Genomic DNA, 21005 nt, shown 5'->3' with positions numbered 1-21005 from the left:
GTTCCAGAACTACAAGGAATTTGGGAAGTCAGTTTCCATCACATAACAATAACGTTATACCTGCAAATCGAATTTGCACCTGCTGATACCTGCCCCCAACAAACGGGAGCTTCACCAATGGGAGGAAGGGAAAAGACTGCTGTGTCTGGTTTTCAGGTGGAGAAACAATCTGGGAAGGGAGCTGGACTTGCTCAAGTTGCACAGGCAGGGCTGGATGGGATGGGCTGGCTACATTCTTTCAGAAGCTGTCACTGAGTGTCCCCTAGGTGATCACGGGGACACACCCAGGCAGGGGACCCACTTCAGGGGTCAGGTTAGCCCAGTGTAGCCTGTCCTGGGTCAGTTTGAGGCTGAGTGCACAGGAGGGGCCGGTGCTCTTGCTCCAGGGTCAGCTGGGGCCTGAGTCATAGCAGGACCTTGAAGCCAGAAGTTTCAGGGCAAGTGGTGCCCACTGTTGTAAGACAATGACAGGTGGTGGCTGCCTCCCCACCAGCACCTGTCTCCAGGGCAGGTCCTAAGGCTATGGGGGCTGAAATGAGGGCCTTGTGAGTATCTTGGGGAGCACAGGGCTGTTCTGACCTCCAGGGCCTTTGGAGCTGGGACCACAAGCTACTTCGAAGCTTCCCATGGGACCCCACGTTGGTATCAAGGGCCTGTTCTAGGAGCTGAGGCAGACTGTGAAAGCTAGAGCTGTCCACTCCAGCCCCTTCCAATAGGTCCTACTGAGGGCAATGGATCCAGCCAGGGGTAGCACCTTCCTGGGGCCCTGAGGCACCAGGGAGGCCTCTAACAGTGCTGCTTACTCTACTGAAGGTTGGGGATTGGGGAGAGTGTAACTGGGGTCAACGAAGGTGGTGGGTGCACCCTTAGGAGCTCTAGCTGAGGCCAGCAATGGTGATGGGGGTCCCCTGCAGTGATGTTAAGACACCCGGGGCTGAGGGGACGATGAAATTGCTTGCACTACCTGAGTCACCCAGCCTGAAGGCCTGGTTCCCCAGCTCACAGCCTGAACCGCACACAGCAGTGCCTGACTTCAGGTGAATCGCTGCTGGGCCTCAGTTTCCTCACCTGTGATGGGTGGAGTGGGGACTAACTCCTGGCTCCAAGGCTTCAAAAGGTGGGCCTGCCGTTCCCTCACCTTGTCAGCCAAAGCTTGGAGCCCACACCAGGTGCTCTGGCTTGTGCCTGAGAAGGGGGTTGGTTGGACACGGAGCCTGGAGAGGGAAGCGTGCAGGGCCCAGGTCTCTCCTGCTGCCGGCGCCGCTGACTCAGGAGTGGACGCGGCCGCTTTAAGGCACGGTGACCCCACGGCATCCTCGGGCGGGGCGGGGACAGTGCCGGCGCCACCAGCGGAGGCGAATGCGAGGGAGGTAGTGCGCGGCGTCCGGCCCCACCATGCTGACCGCGCTCGCCCCGCCAGCCCTGCCTGGGATCCCGAGACAGCTGCCCGCGGCCCCCGCACGGCGCCAGGACTCCTCCGGTTCGTCAGGCTCCTACCACACGGCTCCGGGTTCTCCGGAGCCCCCGGACGTTGGGCCGGACGCGGAAGGCCCGGCGAATTGGCCCTGGGTGGCCCTTGGGCGGGGGGCGGGCGCGCAGCCTCGCCTGTCCGTCAGCGCCCAGAATAGCCGCCAGCGCCACAGGCCCGGCTCGGGTTTCCCTCGAGGCCCGGGCTCCGGCCCACGGCCACCCCAGCCCCAGCTGCGCACGCTGCCGTCGGGGGAGATGGAAGTCATCTTCGGCGTCGGACCCCTGTTCGGCTGCTCCGGCGCAGAGGATAGTGAGGCTCAACAACAACTCACGGAGCCGGCCTTCAGCAGCCCCTTGCCGCCGGGGCCTGCGTCTCCCGCCCCAGTCCCTCGCCAGTCCCAGGCCCCCGACGGTAGCTCCCGCTGGGCCACCTACCTAGAGCTGCGGCCCCGCGGGCCAAGTCCTGCCGCCCCAGCGCAGTTCGAGTGTGTGGAGGTGGCCCTGGAGGAGCGCGCTGCGCCCGTCAGGCCCCGGACGGTGCCCAAGCGTCAGATCGAGCTACGTCCCCGGCCCCAGAGTCCCCCACGGGCGGCCGGCGCGCCGCGCCCCCGGCTGCTCCTGCGCACCGGTTCCCTGGACGAGTCGCTGGGCCGCCTGCAGGCCGCCGCTGGCTTCGTGCAGACAGCGCTGGCCAGAAAACTGAGCCCGGAGGCCCCGGCCCTGAGTAGCAACACCTTCGGGCCCACGGGGCCGTCGGATCCTGCGACCCGGGAAACGGCCCGCAGCACCCGCGTGGTCCTGGAAAAGGCTAAGTCTCGGCCACTTCGCGTACAAGATAATTTGGCCTCCGCCAAAGCCCCGAGGCCGTGGCCCAGCCTCCGCGAGCGCGCAATTCGGCGCGACAAGCCTGCTCCCGGGACCGAGCCGCTGGGTCCTGTTAGCTCCAGCATCTTCCTTCAGTCAGAAGAGAAGATCCAGGAGGCACGGAAGACTCGGGTCCCGAGAGACACGCCGGATCGAACAGTCCAGAAGGCACGGAGTCCGCCTGTTGAGTGTAGGGTCCCCTCGGAGGTTCCGAGTAGAGCTGTGAGGCCAAGGAGCCCGTCCCTGCCATGGCAGGCTCCAAATGGGGTTGTACGGGGTCCTCGCTGCCCGTCCCCCCAGAACCTGTCCCCGTGGGATCGGACTACTCGGAGGGTGAGTAGCCCATCGTTCCCTGAAGCCTCCACCGCGTGGGAAAATCAGAATCCCGCAGTCGAGGAAACTGTCAGCAGAAGCCCTTCCCCTCCGACCCTTTCCCAGTGGAATCAGGGTGTTGCAGGAGAAACGGGTCCATCCCTCGAAGCCCCTTCCCGGCGGGAGATTCCACATTCGGCAGTCGGGGATGCGGTGGAACCACGTAGCAGCCCATCCCCGCTGGCCGTCTTGACGTGGGAGGCGCCAGATCGTCCTATTGGAACTTGGAGCCCATCGCCCCAAGAGACGTGGGATCCGATGGGGCCGGGCTCATCGATAGTATTTACTCAGGAAGCTCAGAATGGGTTAACTCAGGAGGAGTTGGCACCACCTACACCGTCAGCACCCGGGACTCCAGAACCAACAGAGGTGCAGAGTCCATCCACGCGGGAGATTCCGGATCTTGCCTTTGGAGGCAGACAGCCTTCCCCAGAGGTGGCAGCACCTGAGTCGCCCGGCAATCACCTTGTGGGCACCCTGGACTCCGATAAGTGCCCGGAAGTCTTGGGTCCTGGGGAAGCGGCCTCGGGACGCCCACGAGTGGCCATTCCGCGGCCTCGAGACGTGCGAAAGTTGGTGAAGACCACATATGCGCCAAGCTTCCCGGCGGGAACCCCAGGCTCGGGGCTGCCTGCGCCTCCTGCCGACACCTGCGGCGAGGAGGGCGGCGAATCCAAGACGCAAGAGCTACCGGCGCTGGGGCCCCCCGCCCCGGCGCACTACACTTCGGTTTTCATCAAGGACTTCCTACCGGTCGTGCCGCACCCCTACGAGCCTCCAGAGCCGTCCTTCGACACGGTCCCCTGCGACGCCTCACAGCCCAACGGGGTCCTGCGGCGGAGGGCAGAGAACAGCACGGCGAAGCCCTTCAAGCGCACAGAGATCCGCCTGCCTGGGGCCTTGGCCTTGGGTCGCCGACCCGAAGTAACCCCGGGAGTGCGAGCGCGCGGCCCAGGCGGCGAGAACAGGGATGCAGAGGCCCAGCGCCTCGTTCCCGACGGCGAGGGTCGGACGAGCCCCCTAGGCGGCGACCGCGGCTCATCTCAGCGCTCCCCCGTAGGGCCAGCAGGGACCCCATCGCCCCGCCCCAGCTCCCCTCAGGTGCACCCCAGCCCGAGTCCTGGGATAGCACCCAAACCGAAGACACCACCTACGGCCCCCGAGCCCGCGGCTCCGGTCCAGGTGCCACTCCCGCGGGAGCCCCTGGTGTCAGCTGGCAGGTTGGCCCCCACCCAGCCCCGCGCTGCCTCGGCGCCTCCCACGGACCGGTCCCCGCAAAGCCCCTCCCAGGGAGCGCGCAGGCCGCCCGGGGCCGCGCCCCCAGGGAAGATCTTGGTGGATCCCGAGAGCGGCCGCTACTACTTTGTGGAGGCGCCGCGGCAGCCTCGGCTAAGGGTGCTCTTCGACCCCGAGAGTGGGCAGTACGTGGAGGTGCTGCTGCCGCCTTCATCCCCCGGGCTGCCCCACCGCGTCTACACCCCTCTGGCCCTGGGGCTCGGCGGCCTCTACCCGCCTGCCTATGGGCCTATCCCCAGCCTCTCCCTGCCACCGTCCCCGGGCCCGCAGGCCCTCGGCAGCCCCCAGCTACCGTGGGCCTCTGAGGCAGGGCCCCTGGACGGGACCTACTACCTGCCGGTGAGCGGGACCCCCAGCCCCGCACCTCCTCTGCTCCTCTGTGCGCCGCCCTCCAGCTCGGGTCCTACTCAGCCCGGCAAGGGCTCCTTGTTCCCTCTGTGAGGCCCCAGCCCGATACCCATGGAATTGGAACCCTTGGATGGCCTGGGAGGTTCTGGAATTCAAGCCCCTACCCTCCTCTCCTTCCGTCACCTCGGTCTTTAACCCATCCCAGCCGGTCGTGGGACCGGAAGTGATCTTCAGAGAATGAATCTGAGCCCCGAGGCTAGTGGAGCTGGAGCTAACCCAGGAAGTGGTTGCCTACTTCCTTCCCCAACAAAATTATGTATCCCTTTCCCAGGCATTCCCAGGGCGTGGTGTGGTTTGGTGTGTGGGTGTGTGTATGTGTATGTGCAGGCAAGCAAATAGGGAAAGTGAGGCATCCCTGGCGCTTGTCCCCAGGAGCCAATCAGAGGAGGTGCTGGGGCTGCCCCGGGGCAGCAGGAACGGGAGCAGCAGGAGACAGGGAAGGGAACTGTCTGGCCTCCCTGATGGCAGGCCCAGCTGAGGTGGGGCCGGCCAGTGCCCCTGGTGAGGCAGTGGTAAGGACTCTGGCTGTCAAATCTGCTCTTAGGAAGAGGAGCTGAGCTTTGGCCCTGGAGGCTACCCGGGTGAAAGTGGCCAGTGCATCCCCTGGGCCAGGCTGGCTCTGAGAAAGGGAGCTAAGGCGGGAGCAGTAGGTGGAGGTGAAGCAAGGAAGTGATACAGGGAGGGGCTGGGTGAGGGGTGAGCCTGGAACTTGGGGTGGGAAGATGGGGAGCCTGGCCCTCAGAGCTGAGCAGACTTGTTTTTGGGCTGGGGTGGGTCTTCAGCCCCCCACCCCCCACATCGGGAGTAGGTGAAATGGTCATTGGAAGGTCTGAGAAGATGGAGGGTGGTTGGCCTCTTGTTCCACAGGAGCCTCTTGACCCTTTGTGTGGCTGGAAGGTGGGTTAGGGCTGGCAGTAGAAGTGATACCCTTGGTGGAGTAGCCAGAGGGACCTGAAGCTCTTGGCAGTTTCCCTCCCCCAGTAACAGATGTGGCAACAATGCCCAGAGAGGGCGCTGGCCCTACAGACCAGTCACAGCAAGGGACAGGGCCCAGAGCCTGCCCTTCAGTTGCCCTGAATTCCAGGAGCCTCTGAAGGAGATGGTCTGTGTGGGGGTCTGTGTGTAGTTGTGAACCGGAAAAGGCTGGCCCTTGCCAGCCTGGTGTGTGATGTGATGAGTTTGGGAAGGACAGTTTCCATTAGAAGCAGTGGCAGGGATGGGGATGGATGCCTTTGTTGTTCCAGGCCTACTGGGGGGCCCATGTCCCTCGCAGTCCCTGCCTTCTGCCCTGGACTGGAAGCTGACTAGGAGAACTATGAATCAGAACAACCTGGCCATTTTCTGGCTGAGACACCAGCTCTGATGGCATGGAGGGCCCTGGGGGACACCCCAGGTGCCTTACCTCACTGCGGTGTGTAATAAATCACTGACCATGGAGCTGTGATGGCTGAAATAACTGGTGTGAGATGCCTGATTTCCTGCCACGGCCTCTCAACACCCTCCACGGTGCCCTTCCATGCCTGGGTATCGCCTGGGTGAAGGGGACCTCAGGGCTAGGGAAGGAGGCCATGTGTGTCTTTGAAACATTGTAGCATCCCTGTCTCCCTGAATTTGCCTCCCAGAAGGCTTGCAGCCACACCTCATTCCTTCTGGTGGTTGAGTGGCCAGGGGGCTCTGGGGTCAATCAGGCTTGGGTTTCTCAGCAGGGCCCCTCTAGCTATGTGGCCTTGGATTTGTCACCTCTCTCTGAGCCTTTGTGTCAGAAGGGGCAGAATAAACATGACAGTCTCATTTCTCAGAAACATCACTGAAACAAAAAAAGACAGCAGCCAACCACCTCTTCCCACAAGGCACTCAGCACAGTGCCTGCCACTCAGCCACATCACAGGATGTGGGAGGTATCAGCCCCCATGTGTTCCTGCCCAGCCACAACCCCTCTCCTTGCCTCATTGCTCCCTATCTGTGAAATGGGGCTTAGATGGCTGGAGCCAGGGTGCAGCTAGAGGACATGTCCACGTGGCATCTCCAGGGCCCTAGAGGAGGGAATGGGAGGGGAAGGGGAGGGGTGAGGTGTCAGTTCCCCATTGGTCTAGGCCAGGTGTTCTGTGGCAGTCCCCACACCATACAAGCACACACACATCTGCACAGACTGTACTTGCTGAGCTGGCTCCTGGGGCCATGAGGCTGTCACTGTCACTGCTGCTGCTGCTGTTCGGAGCCTGGGCCATCCCAGGGGGACTCGGGGACAGGGCCCCACTCACAGCCACTGCCCCACAACTGGACGATGAGGAGAAGTACTCAACCCACATGCCCTCTCACCTGCGCTGCGACGCCTGCAGAGCTGTGGCTTACCAGGTGAGTCCTTCACTACTGTCACCCTGCCCTGCCACACCCCTTCTCATGCCAGACCCTTCCATCCACCTCACATTCCACCACCAGCCTTTGATCCCTAATCCCCACCACTGGGTATCAAGCCACAGATGCAGCCTTTCATTATATTCCATGCCTCAGTTTACCCATCTGCCCACCTAACAGGGAGCAAACAATCCGGGACACCTCCATAGTATCTTGAGACCCCAGGGAATCACTCACTTGCCCTTGGACTTCTCCCTTTCCAGGCCCATCCTTGGGTCTGGACTCCCTCCCCAGACCTGACAGGGCTGCTTTGGTTATGTGTACATGGTGCACGTGCACACGTGAGCGCCTGCATGTGAGTATTCGTATTCGTGTGTCTGGGTCCACACACACCTCTGCTGAGCATGCCTGCATGCCAGTGTCTCTGTGGGGTGGGGGGCCTGGGAGTACAGCTGCTATTGAAGATTAGGCTCTAGTTTTTCTTTCCTTGTTCTTGTGGTTTACAATGGCATGTGGCTGGGCGCGGTGGCTCACGCCTGTAATCCCAGCACTTTGGGAGGCCGAGGTGGGTGGATCACGAGGTCAGGAGTTCAAGACCAGCCTGACCAACATGGTGAAACCTTGTCTGTACTAAAAATACAAAAATTAGCTGGGTGTGGTGGCACACGCCTGTAATCCCAGCTACTCAGGAGGCTGAGGCAGGAGAATCGCTTGAACCTGGGAGGCAGAGGGTACAGTGAGCCAAGATCGAACCACTGCACTCCAGCCTGGGTGATGGATGGTGTGAGACTCTGTCTCAAAATAAATAAATTAATTAATTAATAAAATAAAATGGCACGTGCCACTGGGCAGGTGTGGCCTGGAGGAGGGGCCCCAGTGCCCAGGCCTCACCTATCACTTCAGCATTTCCTCCCCATCCCCTACCCCAATCCCAGAGAGCTTTGGGGGTGGGGGTAGGGCCGTGCAGCGGCCTCACAGGTGCTTCCTGCTCAAACGGCTCTCTTGCCACCTCATTCTCCCCAGAGACTCAGCTCCTATCCTCCCCACCTCCCCCTAACTGAGCAGCAGTCCTGAGGCCCTGGCTCCCACTCCCTCCTTGCTCCAGATGTGGCAAAATCTAGCAAAGGCAGAGACCAAACTTCATTCCCCAAACTCCGGGGGGCAGCAGGAGCTGAGCGAGTCTGTCTACCTGGATGTCCTGGACCGGAGCTGCTCTCGGAACTGGCAGGAGTGAGTTGCCAATTCTGCCTCCACCTCCCACCTCCAAGGTCAGGGCTAGTGGGTGAAGATTCCCACTCACCTGCTACACCACACATATACTCCACTAGGACTCTGGTCCAAGGGAGGGTCTGGCTGGGATGAAGTCTGGGCTCTGGAGCTAAGAGCAAGTGGGAGAGCAGGTGGCCAGCAGACAGTGACCTTGGGCCAAAGGCTTTCCCTCTCTGAATTCTGCAAACGCCCAGCGTGTCCAGCTTGGTGTGGAGATGAGTCTCTCCTTGCCAAAGCTGTATTATTCTTCTCCCCACTGCCACCAGCTACGGAGTTCGAGAAGTGGACAAAGTGAAACACCTCACAGGCCCAGGACTTAGCAAGGGGCGAGAGCCAAGCATCAGCGTGATGGTCACAGGGGGCCCCTGGCCCACCAGGTGATGCCCGGGGTTTGGGGAATAGAATGAAGCTTCTGGAGCCTTGGTTTGCCCCACTGTGGGCTGGGCAGCGTCTGAGCCTCCTGCTGGGTTCCCCTAGGCTCTCCAGGACCTGTTTTCACTACTTGGGGGAGTTTGGAGAAGACCAGATCTATGAAGCCCACCAACAAGGCCGAGGGGCTCTGGAGGCATTGCTGTGTGGGGGACCCCACAGGGCCTGCTCGGAGGAGGTGTCAAACACAAGAGAAGAACTCTAGTCCCGGACTGTGCCTTCCTCTGAAGGAAGCTGGGCTTGCTCTGAGGGTCTCCACTCCCCGTCTGCAGGCGGCCAGGAGGGCAGAAAGGCCTTGCTCTGTGCTGCCACCCTGCCTCCCTCCTCCAGCTTCAGGGCACTGGGGCCTGGGTGGGAGCCAAGGCCTTCCCCTCTGGACTCAAATAAAACCCAGTGACCTCACTTCTCTCTGCAAAAGGTGCTTGGAGGGCTGGGAGTACAGACATTGCTATTTCTGCTGATAGCCCTTCTAAGAAAAAAAAAAAACACTCTCAAATCAAAATTTTTTTAAGACAGAGTCTCATTCTGTCACCCAGCCTGGACTGCGGTGGAGTGATCTCGGATTGCTGCAACCTCAGCCTCCTGGGTTCAAGCGATTCTCCTGTCTCAGTCTCCCAAGTAGCTGGGATTACAGGCACCCACCATCATGCCCAGCTAATTTTTGTATTTTTAGTAGAGACGGGGTTTTATCATGTTGGCCAAGCTGGTCTTGAACTCCTGACCTCAGGTGATCTGCCTACCTTGGCCTCCCAAAGTGCTGGGATTCCAGGCATGAGCCACCGGGCCCGGCCTTCAAAATGCTTTTTCTATTCTATCAAACAACAACACAGAAGACAGCTGTGACCAAATGTGTGGGGCTTTCCCCCCACACACCAGGCAAGCAGTTTTGCAGCCGACACCAGCTGGGTGCCCTCCAAAATTCAATTCTGGCACTATTTACCTGGAGATAGCGTCAGAGTCACAGGCTGAGGGCTCAGTCCCCCGTTCTGCTCCCATTCAGATGCCAGTTCCAAGTCCAGGCCTCTGGATCTTCTGGCCTACTGGCTTCAAGATGAGGTTCCCACAGCCCCCTCTTGGAGTTCAACTAATTTGCTAGAGTGGCTCACAGAGCTCAGAGAAATGTTTACCAGTTTCTTATAAAGGATGTTACAAAGGATACAGATGAAGAGATGCTCAGGGCAAGGTATGGGGAATGGGCTCGGAGCTTCCATGCCCTCAACTGACACATCACTCTCCAGGAACCTGCATGTGTTCAGTATCCAGCAGCTTTCTGAACCCTGTCCTTTTGAGTTTCTGTGGAGAATTCATTACATAGGCATGACTGGTTAAGCCATTGGCCATTGGTGAACAACTTACCCTCCACCCTTGGCGAGGGTGGGATGGGGGCCTGAAATCCTTCCTTGGCCCCTGTCCTGAAGCTACCTTAGGGGCTGCCAGCCATCAGTCAATCATTAACACAAAAAGACATCACTTTGGGGATTTTAAGATTTTAAAAATTATACTCCAGGAAATGAGGTTAAAGACCAAATATATATTTCACAATATTACATCCCTCCTACAGCAGGCCAAATATACATCCCTACAAATTCCAGAGGTAAGAGAGAGTCGTCAATCACATGGTGATGTAGCTGTCCAAGGGGTTCATCTTGCCCACAGCCTAGACAGAGCCGATTTCTCAAGATGGGGGAATTGCAATAAAGAGTAATCTATGCAGAGTTGGCTGGACAGACTTAGGGGACAGGGGAGGTAGGCTGCAGGGGGAATGGAGGTGCCCGGGCAGGCCCTGGCCACTTCAGCTTTCCTGGGAGCTGCACTCAGCCCCTTCCATCCTTTACCTGTTCCAGGATGTGCCTGAAGCCCCATCTTCCCTGGCCTTCACTCAGGAGAGAACCCTTAGACACCAGGAGGAGAGTCAGGGCCCAAGAAACCCACTAAGCTGTCAGTAGGACTGGGTGTGGAGCCAGGCGTCCACGACGTGGACCTGTGTTTCTGTGGGCTGATTAGAGGCCGCATCAGCTCTGGGTGTGTGGGCCCCTTCATGCTACTGTGGATCTGGGACCTTGCTCTCCACCTCGTTCTCTATGCGTGTTATGTGGTTTGGGTTGAATTGCGTGTCCATGGAGCTGTGTGTGCAAGGGGCGGGGCTTGGTCTTCACAGACCCCTGGGGAGTTCTGGGAGGAGAGGAAAATGCTGGGGAGTGGCAGAGGCTTCAAACTGGTCCAGCAACTTTGGAAATCTGGGAGCAGGAGCCAAGAGGGAGAGGAGAGGACAGGCGGACAAAGGAAGTGTGGACACCGGACACACAGGCAGACTCAGGGCTGTGACATGAAGCTGCTGCCCAGCTGGAGAGTGATGCTGCCCCTGGACCCTTCGGGCAGGGCCTGGCCATGGACACAGCGACTCAGAAGTAGTAGGTGGACCCCAGAGTGCTGGGGCTGGGGCAGCCCAGAGGGGAACAGAATGGGAACCTCAGGCCCGGCCCTCACCAGCTGAGGAGACTGAGCTCTTAGCAACCCCACCCCATGTCCCCCTCTGCCATCCTCAGGCCCTAGGGCCAGGCCAGGCTGGGCCTGCCAGGAGGGGAGACAGGCTGGGCACAGGACCACCTTCCTGACCTGGGACGGGCAGCCACACAGGGCCCGGTGCGTAGGAAGTCCCTATGCTCCATCCAATGCTCTGCTGTTGCTGTCTTTAAATTCTTTATACTTTTGGAACAAAGGCCCCACATTCTTACTTTGCACTGGGTCCTAGAAATTATGTGGCTGGGAGGGGAAAGGGATCGGCGTCCTGACCCAGGGTGCAGGCCAGGCTGGGCCAGCCTAGGCAGCTCCACCTGCAGGGGCCCATCTGCTGCCTGCCTCAGGGACCCTGAGGGGTGCAGGGTGGTGGGGGTAAGGCAGCTCAGACCAACTTGAATTTTAGGATTGATTTCTGCAACCTTGCTATCTGCTTGGCTTGGGTCAAATCACATCTACTGAATCTGTTTCCTCTGCTGTGAAAGGGGTGAATACCGCCCAGCACAGGGCTACTCGGGACAGTGCATATCCATGTTTCTTGGCACGAGGCCATTCCTCAATAACGAGAATGACTGTGATGATGATGATAATGATTAATTGGTTACTAAAAAGTGGGGAAGGGTTCAGGTGCGGTGGCTTATGCCTGTAATCCCAGCACTTTGGGAGCCTGAGGTGGGCAGATCACCTGAAGGTCGGGAGTTCAAGACCAGCCTGACCATCATGGAGAAACCCTGACTCTACTAAAAATACAAAATTAGCTGGGTGAGGTGGCACATGCCTATAATCCCAGCTACTCAGGAGGCTGAGGCAGGAGAATTGCTTAAACCCAGGGGGCAGAGGTTGCAGCGAGCCGAGATCGTGCCACTGCACTCCAGCCTGGGCAACAAGAGTGAGACTCTGTCTCAAAAAAACAAAAAAATAAATAAGTGAGGAAGGGCCTTATACAGGGCGTTACATAATAAATGCTGGTTTCCACTCCCTCTTCTCTCCCCTCACCTGGGGCCTGGTAAACTTCCGGTCCTCACCCCTCAACTCGACTCTGGCCCTCTCTTGGAAAACAAGAACAGGTCCGGCACCCAGGCACAGATGCAGGCAGGGAAGAACACATGTGGCAGAGGCTTGGGTGGCCTTTACCACTCTAGTGAAAGTTAATACGTTACCTTTGCACGGGCCCCCCTTTCGCAATCCGGAGCTGGGCATCTGGTTACAGATTTACTTCGAACAATGCCTGATATGTGGAGTAAAGTCCTCCTTGGCCTTCGTAAAGTCATCCCCTCTTCTCCTCAGGAACAGCTCAAACCTGTGCCCCAGAGATGAGGGCCCAGGAGGACCCCGAGGGCCGGACACAGGTGCTGGGGACTGGGGGCGGGGGGGTGAGGGTGGGAGGGCCTGTGCAGGCCTTCTCCCTGGAGGCCAGAGATAAATGTTCTGATGAACTCAATAAAGAGTGACTGGCCCAAACTGAATGTGGCAACTGGGGGATGGGCGGAGGTGGGGGTAAAGGAGGCGTCAGCTTTGGGACTGGCTGACTCAGGTTGGGGTTCAGAAGGGGCCTAACCTCCCCTCCAGTGACATCCTAAGGATCTCCAGGGGGAAGAAATGGGACCAGGTTGGGCTTGTCCACAGTCTCGAGCCCTCTCAGCCCCCTCTCCTGTGGTCCCCAAGACTTCTGACTTAGGGGTCCATTTCCCTGGCTAGAATGCCAGGTCCTGAGGGCTCTGGAAGCTGGCACAGTAGACTCATCCCTGCAGGAAGCAATGTGAAGGGGGAGACAACTGTGGCCAGACCGAGTGGGAGCAGGGTGGATGAACTGCTGGGGAGGGCAGGGACCCCACTCTCAGTTGCTGACTGGCCACTTGGGCTACCTGATGGATTCCAGGGCAGAACGAATTTTTGCCTGTCCCCATTACTCCACCCTAAGCTACTTCTCTCTGCTTACCCCAGCGTGAATCCACCAGGGACCCCCCGATGCCCCTACCTACAGAGCCCAAGTTTGACATGTTGTATAAGATCGAGGACTTGCCGCCTTGGTACCTGTGCATCCTGCTGGGCTTCCAGGTGGGTCCCCAGGGCCTCCCTGCCCTCACTCTGTGCACTTCCCAGGGCCTCCAGCCCCTCCCTGGCCAGCAGGGAGTATCTTGGGTAACAGGAAGAGAAAACTGAGGTCAGCACAGTGGCTGTCAGCAGTCAGGGCTGGGGAAGAGGCCGGGTCCTGAGAGAAGATGAACTCCCTGGGGGCGTGTGACGCTTGCCAGGTGGAGTGTTGGTGACAGAGAGCAGAGCCCACTCCACAGAAGCCGCAGGAAAAACTTGAGCAGCAATTAGTAATCCCAGAGTGGTGAGCAGTAGCTCTCTGGGAATCCCTTGTGGGACTGCCAGTACTGGGTGGACAGTGCAGGTCCAGGCTTGCTGATGCAGGTGTGAGGACACTAGGTTGTCCCCTCTCCCTGGAGCTCTGGGGTCCTGCCTTATGCACTCTGCTCCCTCCCTCTGCTCAGCACTACCTGACATGCTTCAGTGGCACCATCGCCGTGCCCTTCCTGCTGGCTGAGGCGCTGTGTGTGGGCCGTGACCAACACATGGTCAGTCAGCTCATCGGCACCATCTTCACGTGTGTGGGCATCACCACTCTCATCCAGACCACCCTGGGCATCCGGTGAGCTGCCCAGCCCCCCCAATCCCTCCACTGTGATCCACACAGCAGGAGCAGGTGGTTTCCCAGAGGTTGCTGGTGAGACAAAAAAGCCACTATCTACCTCCACCTGCTTCTCCTATCCCAGGCCAGCCTTAGAGCGAGGCCTTGACCGTGGGCACCTTGATCTAGGTGCACTTCAAAGACCAGGCATCTGCGGGTTTAGGGGAATGTGCCCTCCCTGGCTCTCCCTTTTTTTTTTTTTTTTTTTTTTTTTTTGAGTCAGAGTTTCACTCTTGTTGCCTAGGCTGGAGTGCAATGGTGCAATCTTGGCTCACTGCAACCTCAGCCTCATGGTTTCAAGTGATTCTCCTGCCTCAGCCTCCCGAGTGGCTAGGATTATAGGCATGCACCATCACTCCCGGCTAATTTTGTATTTTTAGTAGAGATGGGGTTTCTCCATGTTGGTCAGGCTGGTCTCGAACTCCTGACCTCAGGTGATCCACCTGTCTTGGCCTCCCAAAGTGCTGGGATTACAGGTGTGAGCCACAGCGCCCAGCCGGCTCTCCCCTCTTAAGGCCTATTCTGAATACTGCTCAAATGGCAGCACTGAGCTGGCTCCCAAGGCTGGTGCTGGCCTCTTCAATAGCCCACCCTCCCGGGGCCCCATGCCCCGAGTGCAAAGCCCTAGGCCTGGTGGCATTTGAGCTGTTTGGGCAGTGGGAGGCAGGGGAAGATTGTGTGAGGAGCTTGGATTCGAGAACTGAGCTGTCCACTTCCAGTCATGTACTTTCTCCTCACAGTGCAGGAGCTGGCAGGAGGAAGGAAAGGGGGCAAGTTTTGAGCTGGGGGCTCCATTTGTTTTTTTCCTTGGGCCACCAAAATGTTAGAGATGGTCTTCCCTGGGGCCTCAACGACTTCCATGTGCCCTCGTCCTCGTGTCTCTGTCCCTCTTTCTGTGCCCTCCTTTCCCGATCTCCCTACAACTATATCCCTCCTCCCCACCCTGCCCCACCCCACCCCTTCCTCCCCTGTTGCTCTTGCCTCTCCTCCAGGCTGCCTCTGTTCCAGGCCAGTGCCCTTGCATTTCTGGTTCCAGCCAGAGCCATATTGGCTCTAGAGAGATGGAAATGCCCTCCGGAAGGTGGGTACACTTCTGGGGACTGCACAGGGGAAAAGGGGAGGTCTAGAGACCTGGAGGTCTGAGCCTGTCCTGGTTCCAGACACCAGGGTGCAGCCATGGCAGCATCTTCTCTCCCTCTCTGTCTCTGTACCTGGTTCATGTGTGTGTCCCTGACTCAACCCCCAGAGGAGATCTACGGTAACTGGAGTCTGCCCCTGAATACCTCTCATATCTGGCACCCACGGATACGGGAGGTGGGTTTGCATGTAAGAGTGGAAGAGGCTGGGTCCTGAGGAGGGGCTATATGGGAGTGAGGGTGGCCGCTGAGTTTGGGGATTTGAGGAGGTGGTCTAGGAGCTTTGATCCTGCTAGCCGCCAGGTTATGACATTTACATGGTGACTTACAGCTGATGTTTGCCCTTCCAGGTCCAGGGTGCAATCATGGTGTCCAGCGTGGTAGAGGTGGTGATTGGCCTGCTGGGGCTGCCTGGGGCCCTGCTCAACTACATTGGGCCTCTCACGGTCACCCCCACTGTTTCCCTCATTGGCCTCTCTGTCTTCCAAACTGCTGGCGACCGAGCTGGCTCCCACTGGGGCATCTCAGCTTGGTGAGCAGGCACCAAGCCTGATCCTTCCCCAGCCCCAGCACCCTACCCTCTTCATGTCCTTTGTCCTGGCTCCTGGCCCCAGCCTGGCCTACCATCCACTTCCTGATTGTGCCTCTGCCCCCAGCTCCATTCTCCTGATCATCCTCTTCTCCCAGTACCTGCGCAACCTCACCTTCCTGCTGCCTGTCTACCGCTGGGGCAAGGGCCTCACTGTCCTCCGCATCCAGATCTTCAAAATGTTTCCTGTGAGGACCTGGCAGGCAGCTGGGGCTGGGACTATGGCCAGGACTCTGGCTGAGGTGGGAGCTGGCTAGCCTGGACCGACTGAGACCTCCAGTGCCTTCAGTGCCCCCTCACCCCCCTGCTTCAGATCATGCTGGCCATCATGACCGTATGGCTGCTCTGCTATGTCCTGACCTTGACGGATGTGCTGCCCACAGACCCGAAAACCTATGGCTTCCAGGCACGAACTGATGCCCGTGGTGATGTCATGGCTATTGCACCCTGGATCCGAATCCCCTACCCCTGTGAGCAACACCCCTTGGCCCCTCTGCCCCCAACTGAGACCACCTATGAGACAGACCCCTGGTGACTACAATCCAGCAGGTGACACACCTAGCATTAGCTGCACATTTAGTGCGCCCAGTAGAGTGGTGTTTTACTTAGACAAATCTTCAGTTCCACTTCATGACTCTGAGTGACCCAAATAAGCTCCCACAACTATACAGCTCCCATCCCAGTTCAAGGTCCCCTTACCTGCCCTTGCGCCCTCCAGCACTGCGCTGTCTATTCCTGACCATCACAGTCTCCTCACTGTAACCACCCTCCTGCCTCCCTCCGGCACAGGTCAGTGGGGCCTGCCCACAGTAACTGCGGCTGCCGTCCTGGGAATGTTCAGCGCCACTCTAGCAGGCATCATTGAGTCCATCGGAGATTACTACGCCTGTGCGCGCCTGGCTGGTGCCCCACCCCCTCCAGTACATGCTATCAACAGGTAGCCTACCTGCCCTCCTCAGTATCTGATCTCCTCACAAGGAAGCACACACAGGAAAGGGGTGGAGGCCCAGGGGGTAGGTTTGGGCAAGTCGGGAACACGCTCCAGACCTCATTGCGCATGCGATGGGGGTGCCCGCTCATCACCCTCTGTGTGGTTGCTGGGAGTAGCTGAGTAGATGGCAGAGTCCGAGGGGAACCACCGTCATTGACAGCCCTCCTTGTGCCCGGCTCTGGCTGTGCATTCTTATGCAATCTGTGAAGCATTTGTGAGACGGGCACCAGCATTTATCCCCATTTTACAGAGGAGGAAATTGAAGGCCAGAATTGCCCACAGGAGTAGGTGAGGTGGTGGGGGCGGGGAACACAGGCTGGTGCAGAGGCTGGACGGACCGAGTTTCCGGGACTCACCCTTTCATTACAGAGGCATCTTCACCGAAGGCATTTGCTGCATCATCGCGGGGCTACTGGGCACGGGCAACGGGTCCACCTCCTCCAGTCCCAACATTGGCGTCCTGGGGATTACCAAGGTGTCGCGACGAGCCCGAGCAGCGCCAAGTCCCGCCCTAATTCCTTGGGCTGCAGGCCCCTCCCCAACCCGGTCCCAACTTTGGTTTAGCCCCACCTTGTCTTTGAGAGGCCTCGCCCCCGCATGAAGCCCCCGCCGGTTTTTGCCTCGTTCTTGTAACAGACCCCGGCCCCGGAACTAACCCCGCCCCAGCCTCGCCCCCAGGTCTAGCTCCGCCCCTGGCTCCCTGGCAGGTGGGCAGCCGGCGCGTGGTGCAGTACGGTGCAGTTATCATGCTGGTCCTGGGCACTATCGGCAAGTTCACGGCCCTCTTCGCCTCGCTCCCTGACCCCATCCTGGGGGGCATGTTCTGCACTCTCTTTGGTGAGTATCTGGCGCGGGCCCTGGAGCGCCGCGCGGGTCGCCGAGTGGTGGGGACGCGCGTGGACTGCGCGTGCGCAGCGCTCCAGAGGTTCTCCTGCGCCCTTAGGCATGATTACAGCTGTGGGGCTGTCCAACCTGCAGTTCGTGGACATGAACTCCTCTCGCAACCTCTTCGTGCTCGGATTTTCCATGTTCTTCGGGCTCACGCTGCCCAATTACCTGGAGTCGAACCCTGGCGCCATCAATACAGGTGCCTCCTGCTGTTTACTGTCTTCAAAGGTGGGGTGGGCCCAAAACTTTGAGCACAGCCTCCTCCCTCAAAGGCTCCACACGGCTAGAGCCACAAATCCTACCCAACTCTGGATGTGAATCAACAGCTGAGAGGCTGGGTCACAGCTGCCCTTTACTAAGACACTTCCTGTGGACAGATATTGAGCACACTTTACATGTGCTCATTTAATTTTCAAAACAGTTCTATTTATCTATTGATCTATATTTATTATTTATCCATTATCATTTCAACTTTACAGATTAGGAACGTGAGACTCAGAGAGGTTCAGTGACTTGTCCAAAGTCAACAACTGGCAAGCAACTGGCAGAATTGGGATTTGAATCCAGAGATAGGAAAGACAGAGGCACAGATAGGTTTGAGACAGGGATTTGTACTGTTCCTTTGCCATGGCTGCACAAGAGAAAGTCCCTGAACTCTGATCTCCAGATTGGACCATGACACCCATTGGCCCTTGGCCTATTCCACAGGCATTCTTGAAGTGGATCAGATTCTGACGGTGCTGCTGACCACGGAGATGTTTGTGGGCGGGTGCCTTGCTTTCATACTTGACAACACAGTGCCAGGTATGGTTTCATCCTGGGAGGGGAATGAAAAACTAGGCTGAACTCATGCACACCAACAGATGGCCTCTAAGCTGGAGCTGTGGCTAGGTCCCAGGTGATGCAGGCCTTGCAGGAACAGATAAGCTGGTGGAGTGCCCACAGGCTAGAGGAAGAGAATGAGGCACAGACATGCCTCAGAGGTCTTGAAGAGGATGGGGCTAGGAGAGTCACTGCTGAGTCCTATGAATCCTTTCCTCTCCATTTCTTGTATTTCTTTCTTTCTTTCTTTTTGGGACGGAGTCTCACTCTGTTGCCCAGGCTGGAGTACAGTGGTACAATCTCAGCTCACTGCAACCTCCTCCTCCCAGGTTCAAGTGATTCTTCTGCTTCAGCCTCCCCAGTGGCAGGGACTACAGGTGCATGCCACCACGCCCAGCTAATTTTTGTTATTTTTAGTAGAGATGGGGTTTCACCATGTTGGCCAGGCTGATCTTGAACTCCTGACCTCAAGTGATCTGCCTGCCTCAGCCTCCCAAAGTGCTGGGATTACAGGCATGAGGCACTGCACCTGGCCTCCTTTTTTTTTTTTTTTTTTTTTTTTTTTTTTTGAGATGGAGTTTCACTCTTGTTGCCCAGGCTGGACTACAATGGCGCAATCTTGGTCACTGCAATCTCTGCCTCCTGGGTTCAAGTGATTCTCCTGCCTTAGCCTCCTGTATAGCTGGGATTACAGGCATGTGCCACCATGCCCTGCTAGTTTTGTATTTTTAGTAGAGACGGGGTTTCACCATGTTGGTCAAGCTGGTCTTGAACTTCCAACCTCAGGTGATCTGCCCGGCTTGGCCTTCTAAAGTGCTGGGATTACAGGCGTGAGCCACTGTGCCCGACATCTATTTTCTAACAGCCACCGGGCTGAGGGGTATATTTGCTTTCTTAAGAGCAGGACAGAGATAAATGCAGCATCAGTTTGTTGGCAAAATCCATCCACTCCAAATATGTCACAATGTCGACTAGAAGAGCCACCAACATTTCCCTCTGGTACCAGAGCTTTTTGCAGATTGAGGATGCTTTGTGGGGCCCATATAAAGGTGCCAGTAAATGTATAAAATAAATGTCACCAGTGCTCTGATAACAGTTAACATTTACCAAATATCTACTACAGGTCAGGCAGAGCAAAGTGTCATACTTCATCCTCAAAAACTATGACCACGAAGTCACAGTCACAAAATTAAAACATCACAAATCTGGGATATATATTTTAATTGAGACAGGGCCTCAGTCTGTCACCCATACTGGAGTGCAGTGGCACAATCATAGCTCACTACAGCTTCAAACTCCTGGGCTTAAATGACCCTCCTGCCTTAGCCTCCCAAGTAGTTGGGACTACTGGTGCATGCCACCATGCCCAGCTAAGTTTTAAATTTTTTCTAGAGATGGGGTCTCACTTTATTGCCAAGGTTGGTCTCAAACTTCTGGGCTCAAGTGATCCTCCAGTCTCAGCATCCCAAAATACTGGGATTATAGGTGTGAGCCACCACACCTGGCCTCCTCTCTCTCTCTCCTCTCTGTATGTGTGTGTGTGTGTGTGTGTGTGTGTGTATACACACACTTTTGACGGAGTTTCACTCTTGTTGCCCAGGCTGGAGTGCAATGGTGCTATCTTGGCTCACAGCAACCTCCACCTCTCGGGCTCAAGCCATTCTCCCATCTCAGCCTCCCGAGTAGCTGGGATTACAGGCATGTGCCACCACACCCGGCTAGTTTTGTATTTTTAGTAGAGACAGGGTTGCTCCATGTTGGTCAGGCTGGTCTTGAACTCCCGACCTCAGGTGATCCACCCGCCTCGGCCTCCCTCTGCCAAAGTGGGAAGGACAGAGGAGGGCCAGGGTTCCCCATAGGATTTTAGGCAGAATCAAAGGAGGGTGCTCTTGGTAGCAGTTGTCCTGTGGGTGGATGGGTGGGTATTTGAACATGGTACTCACCCCTCCTCATTTAAAGGATGCTGAACTAGGGGCTGGAACAGACCATCCTATGGCCCTGAGACAGTCAAGTGGCAGCCTCAATGCCTAGGGAGTATGAGGAGATGGAGAGCATCTGGGTAGAGGCGCCTGTATATCAAGAGGCTTCTTTGTGACTTGGGTAGCTAGACTGAGCTATCCAGTCATCTTTAAAGACAGCTGCAGAACTGCCTGAGTCCCTCACACCCCACCTTTCAACCCATCTGAGCATCACAACCCTCCCTGCCAGGAATCAACCTGTGTGTCATGCTGCATAAGCTCAGCAGTATACACTGAGGAACCTAAAGCTCAGGGAGGTTAAGTCACTTGCCTAAGGTCACACAACCTGGATTCATACCAAGGTCTAGCTGTTTCAAAACCCCATCCTTAACCATGGAATAGCAAAAGCCTTTGTCAGTCCTTAACTTCCTGCTGGGCATGGCCCACTTTGCACTTGCTCTTTCTCTTTACCTATCCATAGCCCAACCTTAGAGGGCAGTCCATTTAGTTCAGCAAATGCTGCTAGAGCTTACCAGTTTGGCCCGGAATCAGACACTGAAGAGGATATTCCAAAAAGTGTAAGTCAGTAACAATTTGTTTAGAGGAGCTCCTGGCACAAGATAGGTGGTAAAACTGGATTTAAGTGTGCAATGAAGCCAGTGAAACTGGGCTGGAGTTATTGGCAGGGTTTCCTGATGAGGGAAGAGTAGGTGAGGCCTAGGAAAAAGGAGGGGGCTTGGAGAAGTAGAGAAGGCACTGAAGGTCGGGATGTAATGGGCAGGCTGACTGGTTGGCTAGAGAAAGCTCTGGGCTGGCTGCCATGTGTGTTCTGGCAGTGGTGTAAGGTAATCAGATGCCAGGAACATAGTCCTATGCCATATCTATGGCTCATCCCACTCTACTCTGCCCACCTGTGTGTGCCCTTTGTACAGCCAAGCCCAGTCAA

At 57.3% G+C, this 21005-nt stretch overlaps 3 protein-coding genes across 8 annotated transcripts in view; all 3 read left to right on the top strand.

Annotated features, from left to right (window-relative positions):
* Positions 1–1395: 1395 nt before the first annotated feature.
* PROB1 (proline rich basic protein 1) lies at positions 1396–5847 on the top strand. The gene has a single exon (XM_012473766.2). It carries the CDS (start codon positions 1396–1398, stop codon positions 4441–4443), a length of 3048 nt encoding a protein of 1015 aa, XP_012329189.2. The 3' UTR covers positions 4444–5847.
* A 647-nt stretch (positions 5848–6494) lies between these two features.
* Positions 6495–8865, top strand: MZB1 (marginal zone B and B1 cell specific protein). Of its 2 annotated transcripts, none has more exons than XM_012474224.3 (4): positions 6495–6765; positions 7871–7995; positions 8301–8411; positions 8512–8865. In XM_012474224.3, the coding sequence occupies exons 1-4, from the start codon at positions 6589–6591 to the stop codon at positions 8666–8668; spliced, it is 570 nt and encodes a 189-aa protein (XP_012329647.1). In that variant the 5' UTR covers positions 6495–6588; the 3' UTR covers positions 8669–8865. The 2 variants fall into 2 exon arrangements, with proteins under 2 accessions (XP_012329647.1, XP_012329713.1); XM_012474290.3 differs by having other exon boundaries at positions 6594–6765; positions 7831–7995.
* Positions 8866–10582: 1717 nt separating this feature from the next.
* The window catches only part of SLC23A1 (solute carrier family 23 member 1), a 19781-nt gene continuing 9358 nt past the window's right edge, over positions 10583–21005 (top strand). For 2 of the 5 annotated variants that reach the window (XM_012473988.3, XM_012473936.3), the window contains exons 1-14: positions 10583–10874; positions 12268–12329; positions 12925–13038; positions 13479–13636; positions 14668–14756; positions 14922–14989; positions 15162–15343; positions 15468–15588; positions 15714–15870; positions 16190–16337; positions 16761–16866; positions 17099–17228; positions 17335–17478; positions 17988–18083. In XM_012473988.3, coding sequence (XP_012329411.2) covers positions 10652–10874; positions 12268–12329; positions 12925–13038; positions 13479–13636; positions 14668–14756; positions 14922–14989; positions 15162–15343; positions 15468–15588; positions 15714–15870; positions 16190–16337; positions 16761–16866; positions 17099–17228; positions 17335–17478; positions 17988–18083 — 1798 coding nt within the window. In that variant the 5' untranslated portion in view covers positions 10583–10651. Of the gene's footprint in view, positions 10875–12267; positions 12330–12446; positions 13039–13478; positions 13637–14667; positions 14757–14835; positions 14990–15161; positions 15344–15467; positions 15589–15713; positions 15871–16189; positions 16338–16760; positions 16867–17098; positions 17229–17334; positions 17479–17987; positions 18084–21005 lie in introns of those variants that run through there. The other 3 variants (XM_012473875.3, XM_012474069.3, XM_012474130.3) reach the window with 3 other exon arrangements.

This window comes from Aotus nancymaae, unplaced genomic scaffold (genome assembly GCF_030222135.1).
Source record: "Aotus nancymaae isolate 86718 unplaced genomic scaffold, 86718_ANA_hifiasm-v0.15.2.pri h1tg000064l_1, whole genome shotgun sequence".
Lineage (NCBI taxonomy): Eukaryota > Metazoa > Chordata > Mammalia > Primates > Aotidae > Aotus > Aotus nancymaae.
The sequence above is the reverse complement of the archived record's forward strand: the minus strand, read 5'-3'. Positions and strand labels throughout refer to the sequence as shown.